This window comes from Bombina bombina, chromosome 4 (genome assembly GCF_027579735.1).
Source record: "Bombina bombina isolate aBomBom1 chromosome 4, aBomBom1.pri, whole genome shotgun sequence".
NCBI classification, from domain to species: Eukaryota; Metazoa; Chordata; class Amphibia; order Anura; family Bombinatoridae; genus Bombina; species Bombina bombina.
Genome location: NC_069502.1, coordinates 660473204 through 660484434, shown reverse-complemented (window position 1 = coordinate 660484434; position 11231 = coordinate 660473204). Strand labels below are relative to the sequence as shown.

Below are 11231 nucleotides of genomic sequence, written 5' to 3'. Positions count from 1 at the left end.
TTAGTTATAAAAACTCATTGTGAAAGTTGTGATCAGAGGTTCCTTAGTTAATCAATGTAATAAAAATAAACAATTGAATTGTGTTCATATTTGTCATATTCATGGTAGAATGTGCTCTTATGCAGATGTTTTATTATAATATATATGTTTTGGATCCTTCATGGGGAATAAAATATTTTTCCAGGGCTTACTACTGTTAATATAGGACTTTTACCCTGCACTAAACCTGAAAATGTGTATTCTGTGACAATGTGCTTTTTGTCTGATATGATGTCAATATAAAGCAGCCCACAACATAGATAAAAACAAATGTTTTATTACTTTAATAAAAAGTTACAACATAGTAGTCAACAAGCAGCCATCAAGTTATACATTTGATAGTATACACAGATCATGGCCATGTCTCTAAATTTCATTTCACTGGTTGCTTTCATAGAAAAATGTTGTTCAGGTTGAAATATTTTCAACCATGCCAGAAGTTACACTTGGGTATAAAGTGAGCAGCTTCACAAAGATTTGTCCATTTATGCTTTCTCATATTGACGAACTGACACAATGTCACCAAAGGTTAGAGTCTGTAGAAAGAACATCACAAGCAATTAGTAACATACTCATATTAAAGAATGAAAAATTATACTCAGTGAGTGATCAAAGCTCTATAGCACAGGGTGTAACCATCACTGACACCATAAGGTCGCTGTAATAATGAAGTGATTGGCAGAAACATTCCTTAATTACTAATAATTCACAAGGTCTCCTTGGAGTAATTCTCACTCTACTAACCTTTCAGAAGCTATTGTTCATTTCTCTTTTGCAGGTCATGTACTAATTATGCTTCCTAATGTAAAGACATCCCGCCAACAAGCCAACCACAATGCACCTGGCTACAGCTTCCAACTTAAAGGGACACTGAACCCAAATTTTTCTTTTATGATTCAGATAGAGCATGCAATTTTAGGCAACTTTCTAATTTACTCCTATAATCAAAGTTTCTTCATTCTCTTGGTATCTTTATTTTAAATGCAAGAATGTAAGTTTAGATGCCGGCCCATTTTTAGTGAACAATCTGGGTTGTTCTTGCTGATTGGTGGATACATTCACCCACCAATAAACAAGTGCTGTCCAGGGTATGAACAAAAAATAGCTTAGATGCCTTCTTTTTCAAATAAAGATAACAAGAGAATGAAGAAAAATGGATAATAGGAGTAAATTAGAAAGTTGCTTAAAATTGCCTGCTCTATCTGAATCACAAAAGAAAAAAAATTGGGTTCAGTGTCCATTTAACACTTAAGGGGACATAAAGGAGAAAATAAAGAAAATGCTGTAATATGTTAAAACCTTTTTTTCTTTCACTATTGCTTGCATATAACTAGGTATCTACCTGGCATTGCAGGTTGTGGGCAGCATTTGCTGCATGTGTTTATTATTGCATGAGTATTTGCTTGTGCAATGCCATCCACTGCTCATCTGCAAGAAGTTGTGTGAGAGCGAGGCTTGTCAATTACCTGGTCAAACCAGTCCAGGGTGATTTTAATCCACTGCTTTGGAGTAGATATGTGCATGGCGAAAAAAATTGGTTCGGATCGATTCGGAATTTTTCGAATTTCAGTTCGGATCGATTCGAATTCGCAAAATTTTGAATCGATTCGGTTTGGATTCGTTTCGGATTCATTCGGATTCGAAGAAATTCGTCTGGATTCAGTTCGATTCGGTTCGGAAATTCGGAATTTCGGTAAGTGTTAGGTGGGATTAGACTAGTATTATGTACTGTATATTAGGTGTAACCCATAGCAGAGTGATATAACCTAATATACTGTACAATACTAGTGTAATCCATGGCCATCCGAATTTACAGAATAAATCCAAACTAATTCGGATTTATTCGGTAAATTTGGCAGTATTTTAATTCGGAAATTCGGTTCGATCCGAATCTCTGAATTTGCCGAATTTTCCAAATTTCCGAATTGATCCGAAACGAATTGCACATATCTACTTTTGAGTTGGTGGAGAGGTTTTAGGAAGCACTGGTCTAGAGAGCTCCTTCTTAAAGGGACATGAAGCCCGCAAATTTTCTTTCACGATTTAGGTAGAACATACAATTTTAAACAACCTTCCGGTTTGCCTCTATTATCATATTTCCTTTATTCTCTTGGTATTATTTGTTAAAGGAGCAACAATACACTGGTTGCTGAATGAATACATGGGTGAGCCAATGACAATTGGTATATATATATATATATATATATATATATATATATATATATATATATATATATATATATACAGCCACCAATCAGCAGCTAGAACCTAGATTATTTGCTGCTCCTAAGCTTACCTAGATAAACCTTTCAGCAAATGATAACAAAAGAAGGAAGCAAACTAAATAATAGAAGTGATTTAGAAAGTTATTTAAAATTGTATTTTCTATCTGAATCATGAAAGAAAAAATGTGGGTTTCATGTCCCTTTTTATTGATATTCCAATGACAGATCTGTTTTTTTTTACCTCCTGTTCTATTTATAATCGTCACAGGAGTCTGTCATGCATTGTAAAAATCTGCTCTGTGGTGTGACCTTGACTTTGAGAATCACACATGAGGTCTTTGTTGGTCTTATTTGTTGTTATTATGTGGCATCTGAGTCACCTGTTTTTGTTTAGAACAGCTGAATAATAAAATAAAATATTTCTGGCTTAGTGAATTGATATCAGTAAATCACCTGCAATTTATTGATTACATTGGGTAATACAAAATGTAATATTTTGTGCATATTGTGTGTAACTTATATTGGGTGCTTTGAGGTGGACTGTAAACCATCAGTGGATGTGGTCAGTGCTTCACTACACTGCTTACTTGATTGCACTTCAGATATCCCATATTTCCACTTGGTTGCACAAAGATGATTTTGTTAAAGAATGTGTAGACTGTTTTTTATTTTTTCATAGCTGAGGATCTATTAAAAAATAAAAACAGTTTGCTGTCTTGTGTTCTAAATCCAAATCTGAATCTAAGCCTTTTATACAAAGGGAGAATGATCATCTTAAACCTAAAACACATACATTAGGGGTAAAATTAGTCTATTTATATTATTCCCTTTGTTCAAACAAGTGCATTTGAACATTTATTAGAAAGTATTTATTGTACTACTTGAAAAGCAAATGATCTTTGTAGATTCATTCATATTTGTAAGGGTGAACAATTTTGTAAATAGGTTTAAATCCCCTAACAAATATTATTTTAATTAATGCTAATCATCATGTAAATAATTTAAAACAGTCTGTGACCTAGATTACAAGTTTTGTGTTAGCCTTAAAAAGCAGCATTAAGAGGTCCTAACGCTGATTTTTAATGCTCGCTGGTATTACGAGTCTTGCAGGTACAGGTGTACTGCTCACTTTTTTGGCCAGACTCGGAAATACGGCAAATCCACTTACATCAATTGCGTATCCTATATTTTCAATGGGACTTGCATAGCGCCGGTATTACAAGTCTTCCAAAAAGTGAGCGGTACACCCTCTCCTGTCAAGACTGGTACCGCATTTTAAAGTCAGTAGTTAAGAGTTTTACACTACAACGCCGTAGCATAAAACTCTTAACTGAAGTGCTAAAAAGTACACTAACACCCATAAACTACCTATTAACCCCTAAACCAAGGCCCCCCCACATCGCAAACACTAAAATACATTTTTGAACCCCTAATCTGCCGAAACGGACATCGCCGCCACTATAATAAATATATTAACCCCTAAACCGCTGCACTCCTACATCACAAACAAGTTATTAACACCTAAATCTAAGTCTATCCCTAACCCTAACACCCCCTAACTTAAATATAATTTAAATAAAATTACTATCATTAACTAAATAATTCCTATTTAAAACTAAATACTTACCTATAAAATAAACCCTAAGCTAGCTACAATATAACTAATAGTTACATTGTAGCTAGCTTAGGGTTTATTTTTATTTTACAGGCAACTTTGTATTTATTTTAACTAGGCACAATAGTTATTAAATAGTTATTAACTATTTAATAACTACATAGTTAAAATAAAGACAAATTTACCCGTAAAATAAAACCTAACCTAAGTTACAATTACACCTAACACTACACTATAATTAAATTAATTAACTAAATTAAATACAATTAATTACAATTAAATAAAATTATCTAAAGTACAAAACAAACAAACACTAAATTACAGAAAATAATAAACAAATTACAAGATTTTTAAGCTAATTACACCTAATCTAATTGCCCTAACAAAATAACCCCCAACCAAATTAAAAAGCCCTACCCTACACTAAATTACAAATAGCCCTTAAAAGGGCCTTTTGCGGGGCATTGCCCCAAAGTAATCAGCTCTTTTACCTGAAAACATTTTTACAATTCCCCCAACATTAAAACCCACCACCCACACAACCAACCATACTCTAAAACCCACCCAATCCCCCCTTAAAAAAAAAACTAACACTAACACCCTGAAGATTACCTTACCGGGAGACATCTTCACCCAACCGGACCGAAGTCCTCAACAAAGCTGGCAGAAGTGATCTTCCAGACGGGCAGAAGTGGTCCTCCAAACAGGCAGAAGTCTTCATCCAGACGGCATCTTCTATCTTCATCCATCCGGCGCAGAGCGGCTCCATCTTCTATACATCCGACGTGGAGCATCCTCTTCATCCGACGTATTCTTGAACAATGACGGTTCCTTTAAGTGACGTCATTCAAGATGGCGTCCCTTCAATTCTGATTGGCTGATTTTTGCCTGAATTCTATCAGCCAATCGGAATTAAGGTAGGAAAAATCCTATTGGCTGATGCAATCAGCCAATAAGATTGAAGTTCAATCCTACTGGCTGATCCAATCAGCCAATAGGATTGAGCTCGCATTCTATTGGCTGATTGGATCAGCCAATAGGATTGAACTTCAATCCTATTTGCTGATTGCATCAGCCAATAGGATTTTTTCTACCTTAATTCCGATTGGCTGATAGAATTCTATCAGCCAATCGGAATTGAAGGGACGCCATCTTGGATGACGTCACTTAAAGGAATCTTCATTGTTCAAGAAGACGTCGGATGAAGAGGATGCTCTGCGTCGGATGTCTAGAAGATGGAGCCGCTCTGCGCCGGATGGATGAAGATAGAAGATGCCGTCTGGATGAAGACTTCTGCCCATCTGGAGGACCACTTCTGCCCGTCTGGAGGACCACTTCTGCCGGCTTCGTTGAGGACTTCGACCCGGTTGGGTGAAGACGTCTCCTGGTAAGGTGATCTTCAGGGGGTTAGTGTTAGGTTTTTTTAAGGGGGGATTGGGTGGATTTTAGAGTAGGGTTGGTTGTGTGGGTGGTGGGTTTTAATGTTGGGGGGGAATTGTAATTTTTATTTCAGGTAAAAGAGCTGATTACTTTTGGGCAATGCCCCGCAAAAGGCCCTTTTAAGGGCTATTTGTAATTTAGTGTAGGGTAGGGCTTTTTTTTATTTGGGGGGGCTTCTTTTATTTTGTTAGGGTGATTAGATTAGGTGTAATTAGTTTAAAAATCTTGTAATTTCTTTATTATTTTCTGTAATTTAGTGTTTTTTTTTTGTACTTTAGATAACTTTATTTAATTGTAATTAATTGTATTTAATTTAGGTAATTAATTTAATTATAGTGTAGTGTTAGGTTTAATTGTAACTTAAGTTAGGTTTTATTTTACAGGTAAATTTGTCTTTATTTTAACTATGTAGTTATTAAATAGTTAATAACTATTTAATAACTATTGTACCTAATTAAAATAAATACAAAGTTGCCTGTAAAATAAAAATAAACCCTAAACTAGCTACAATGTAACTATTAGTTATATTGTAGCTAACTTAGGGTTTATTTTATAGGTAAGTATTTAGTTTTAAATAGGAATTATTTAGTTCATTTTAGTAATTTTATTTAGATTTATTTAAATTATATTTAAGTAAGGGGGGTTAGGGTTAGACTTAGGTTTAAGGGTTAATAACTTTATTATAGTGGTGGCAACATTGTGGGTGGCAGATTAGGGGTTAATAAATGTAGTTAGGTTGCGGCGAAATTGGGGGCGGCAGATTAGGGGTTAATAAATATCATGTAGGTGTTGGCGATGTTGGAGGCAGCAGATTAGGGGTTCATAAGTATAATGTAGGTGGCAGCGGTGTCCGGAGCGGCAGATTAGGGGTTACTAATATAATGTAGGTGTTGGCGATGTCGGGGGCGGCAGATTAGGGGTTAATAAGTGTAACATCAGGGGTGTGTAGACTCGGGGTTCATGCTAGGGTGTTAGGTGTAGACATAACTTTTATTTCCCCATAGGAATCAATGGGGCTGCGTTAGGAGCTTTACGCTGCTTTTTTGCAGGTGTTAGGTTTTTTTTCAGTCGGCTCTCCCCCATTGATTCCTATGGGGAAATCATGCACAAGCAGGTTCAGCCAGCTCACCGCTAACGTAAGCAGCGCTGGTATTGAGGTGAAATGTGGAGCAAAATTTTGCTCTTCGCTCACTTTTTTGCGGTTAACGCCGGGTTTGTAAAAACCCGTAATACCAGTGCTGTCTGTAAGTGAGCGGTGAGCATAAACTGCTCATTAGCACCCTACAGCTTCTAATGCAAAACTCATAATCTAGGCGTATGTTTCTTACAAATATGCATATCAAATTCACTTAGAAGCCTTTTTTTGCCAGCACTAGGTGTAGGCACAAGTATCACATATGCACAGCATACCTGTATATGCTTAATGAGTCATGTTATTTGTTATAACGTTTTTCAGAACAAATTTTGTAAATCTTAGGAGCAGTGATGTGTGTTATATCATTTATATGTTGGATTACCACTAGGGTTGCCACCTCAGCCATGTTTTCCTGGACACTTATGAGTTACACATGCTGCAGGGTGTGCAGGGAGGAACATGTATTGTGTTTCTGGACAGCACTATTCATGTTCCTCCCTGCACACCCTGCAGCATGTGTAACTTATAAGTGTTCTGTATTTCAAGTATTACTAGTATGGCTGGGATTTTTAAGGTTCATTTATATGTATATAATAAATAAAAATACAGGAATAATGGTTACAATTGCTTCTAAGTGTGTGGGAGTCTAATCGGAAAATTAATAATGATATAAAATCAGTCCTATCAGCTTTAGTTTATGAATTATGCTGCATAATTATTTATGTAAATGCATGCAAATTCACAAAGCCAGTATTTTTCCAAGACAGGTAGAAACTCTCTCTCTCTCTCGTCAAGAGAGGCAATATTTACATTTCAGAATTCAGCTTATATATGTAACTAAAGGTAGTTTTATATAATTTTTTAATACTTTTATGACTTACAGACAGGGAAAATATATATATTTTTTTATTAGTGAAAAAGTTTGGATTTTGGTTTTGGGAATAAAATATATTTTTATACCTATACCTATATATATATATATATAAAGCTTTTCCTGAATAGATAGAGTAGAGTCAGCAGAAATAACTGGCATATACCCTGTGAATCAAATATATGTGTTAGAGATATAAAGTTGTATTATATTTGCTTTTAATGAGATGTAATGAATATTGATGGCTTTACATGTTGCCTTCGCATCAAATCAATTAACACTGACAGCCTGACATTTTGGGATTGTATCATTTGAAACTGATTTATTTGTAAAGAATTGTTTTATCTCTCAAATGCCAAAGATGGCCAAGTGCTTAAAGGGCCATGTGCGTCAAAATGGAACTTTCAAGGTTTAGATAGAGCATGTAGTTTTAAGAGATTTTTCCATTTACTTCTATTATCAAATTTACTTCATTCTCTTTGTGTCCTTTATTGATAAGCATACCTAGGTAGGATCATGAGCAGAAATGCTCTAGTGGGAGCTTGCTGGTGATAGGTAGTTATGTACATATGCTTGTTTCATTGGTTCACCAGATGTGTTCAACTAGGCACCTGTAGTGTATTGCTGTTACCTTAGTCACAAGTTTAATCACTTTGGGGGAGTTAAATAAAAAGTAATGTGCAATAATAAAATGCTCTAACATATTACGGTATTATCTGCTTACATTTTCATGTTTCTTTAAATGTTGTACAGCAGCCTCATTAACTCATCAACTCTAAATCTGATTAGCTACAAATGTTTTTAATAATGCATAGTTAGAACAACTTTAAAATGTGTTTTATTATTTATTTATTGCCCTCTTTCCCTGCATTATCAATCATAAAATTGTAGTTTTTCTACTGCTGCCAGGAAAGCTAGAGTATAGTCTATGGACCTCAGAGCTCTGATATTTCTACATGCTACACAGTGATTGCTTGGGCACAGAAAGTGACATAGATAAAGAATACTAGAGAGGATTTTCAAAGAGTGTGTCACTGGACTGCAATACAATTACAATTAGTGGACTGCAATACAATTACTAAAAAAAACCAAAACATTTCTTAAACCTTTATTTTCAATGCAGATCTTTTTGTAATGCAGTGATTCATTTCTGATGCATACATAAAAAAAGTCCCTTTAATAATGCATTACTTACCATAACCATTTTGTCATCTTTGATTTCCCTTACAAACTTAGTCTCCTTTCCATCCCATTTCTGCACGTGGACCAGCTTATCCCCTTCAAGTGTTACTGTGGACTGAAAACAATAAAGGAATTTAAATTTCAGTAGGAGCCCAGGCCAATGTTAATACAATAGACACAAGTTACTATAGGAGACTCAAGCATCCATGAACAATGTTTTGTGACAGAAATATCTTGCTTGGTATTCATTTATTACCTTTAAATATAATTTACATTTCTTTGTGTAAAAAATGAAACATTTAACAGACCCAGTGCCAACCATGCAAATAATAGCACATCATTCAAGAAATGTTTTCATTTAAAGACATACTACAATTTATAATACATAAGCAACACACTGACTAAGGGTAACTTGTTTAAGCATTTATCAAAACAGGTATCATAATCAATTCTACAGACTGAACATTAAAAAAACAATTCTTAAAGGGACACTAAACCCAAATATTTTCTTTCATGATTCAGATAGAGCAGCAATTTTAAGCACCTTTCTAATTTACTCCTATTATCAATTTGTCTTCGTTCTTTTGATATCTTTGTTTAAAAAGCAGGAATGTAAAGCTTAGGAGTCAGCCCATTTTTGGTTTAGAACCTGGGTTATGCTTGCTTAATAAACAATAACAATAAACAAGCACTATCCAGGGTGCTAAACCTAAAATGGGCCGGCTCCTAAGCGTTACATTCCTGCTTTTTAAATAAAGATAGCAAAAGAACGAAGACAAATTGATAATAGGAGTAAATTAGAAAGTAGCTTAAAATTACATGCTCTATCTGAATTATGAAAGAAAAATGTGGGTTTAGTATCCCTTTAAGTGTTATTTATACAAGGAACACATCCACAGTACAGAACCTTTAATATTGTACCTTGAAGAGCAATCAAGCAAGTAACTGATAACAAATATTTCCAGATATAGTTGATTAAACACATTGAAAAGAAAAAAATACATAGAATTACAAGCTACATGTTTTAGGATATTCCCAAAGATCACATTTATTATATTGTTATGTTTTCTGCAATTATAATTAGTCTTTTACACTCTCTGATATAACCAAATGCTATATGAATATGAGATTGGAGAAATAACTTTCAGGATAACTAGTTGTAAAATTGACATACAGTGAACATATTATTATTATTATTATTAATAATGCCAACATTTTATTTGTGAACATTTCTAAAGCACATACTTCACTTTAATGGCAATGACAAGAGTCATTTGTACATCTGCATTTTACTTATCCAATCAACGAAACAAAATCTGAGTTAATTAGGAGCTTAAAGATATAAAATATTAAGATACAAATAAATAAGTGTAGTTCACATAAATAAGTTCAAAGGAAGGTTTATGTATATAATTTTAATTTCTTTTTGATAATTGCAAGAAATATATCATTTGTAAAACCATAGTTCTCTTTGAAAATGAAATGTTAGGCAAAGTATTTGCTTGTCAGTATCCTTTGGATACAATCACCTACCTTGCAGTTCCTGTCATCTGCAGTGGCCTCGTCAAATTCCTCTGCCAACTTGAAACTGATCTCGGTATTCTTGAACGTGCTCTGGGTTCTAATCACAACCTTGTCTCCCTCTTTGCTGATGATAACAGTAGGTTTGGTCACATTTCCCACTTGTCTGGTGGCGAATCCAACTCCTGCAGAAGTTAGAGGCAAAAATGAATATGGATGACTTACAGCCTGTCCGTTGGTTGTGCAGTAATTGGGTCACATGCCTAAGTCTGTTGCTTTCACTAAATTTGTAACTTCCACACACATAAAATAGTTGTAGCTATTGAGGTTTTGCATAGTATTACCTCACAGTTGCATTTTATCTCTATGCAGCACACTGCATTAAAGAAAATGAAGCTGAGAAATATTATTACAAAATGTTCCCAGCAGAAGGTAAATGAAAATATCTAGGTTATATCCTTGCTGACATGCTGCACAGGATACTGAAGTATTATAGAGGTATGAGGTATAAATATCTGAGGGAGTGCTGAGGGCATCAAAAATCTACAGCTTAAAGTATGAAGCACCTACCCAGAGCTTTCATGTACTCATCAAAGTTCTGGCTGTCTACCAGCTTCCAGGTTGCACAGAAAGCATCTACCATTTTATCAGTGAGTGTAAAGCACAGTGCTTGCTGCTGCTGCTAATCCTGTCTTAGGGATGATCTGCTTGGCTTTACTCTGCAGCACTACTTATTGGGAGGCTGGTGACTGGTGATAGGGGCTGGGCAAATAGAAAGGGAAAGCAACCCAGCCTGTCCAGACTATTGCACCAATTAGGAGGCAAGAGGAGGGATATATAGATAATGTGGGGGATCAGATGAAGGTAAAGAATATAAACATCTCACCCAGTACTCTTGAACTAAATGTGGGGTCAGATAAGAAAAAAAAAATCAAAAGCCAAGAACATGATGGCAAATAATACATTATTAATAATCTATTTATTTATCATTCTATCATCAATCTATCATCTATCTTTTTATATGTCACATTTTTATATATATAAACATATATATTAAACTACATTCAGGAAATCTATATTGACATTATTGTTTGAACAGAGCAAAGATAGTATCACTATATGTGGATTGGTATTACATAACTTCACTACCAACACTGCTTTGGTAGTTTTTATTTTTTAATTAGACTTTACATTTAACAGCAT

At 34.7% G+C, this 11231-nt stretch overlaps 1 protein-coding gene across 1 annotated transcript; it reads right to left on the bottom strand.

Annotated features, from left to right (window-relative positions):
* Positions 1–300: 300 nt before the first annotated feature.
* On the bottom strand, positions 301–10740 carry FABP7 (fatty acid binding protein 7). The gene is made up of 4 exons (XM_053709135.1): positions 10599–10740; positions 10041–10213; positions 8521–8622; positions 301–575 (listed from the first exon to the last, which is right to left on the bottom strand). The coding sequence occupies exons 1-4, from the start codon at positions 10669–10671 to the stop codon at positions 525–527; spliced, it is 399 nt and encodes a 132-aa protein (XP_053565110.1). The 5' UTR covers positions 10672–10740; the 3' UTR covers positions 301–524.
* Between the last annotated feature and the right edge of the window lie 491 nt (positions 10741–11231).

Excerpts from the sequence above, each read along its gene's own strand:
- FABP7 (XM_053709135.1), bottom strand. The coding sequence starts at position 10,671 with ATGGTAGATGCTTTCTGTGCAACCTGGAAGCTGGTAGACAGCCAGAAC. Across the intron at positions 8,623-10,040 it reads CAGATGACAGGAACTGCAAG|TCCACAGTAACACTTGAAGG; the intron begins GTAGGTGATTGT and ends TATTGTTTTCAG. Across the intron at positions 576-8,520 it reads AAGATGACAAAATGGTTATG|ACTCTAACCTTTGGTGACAT; the intron begins GTAAGTAATGCA and ends TTCTTTCTACAG.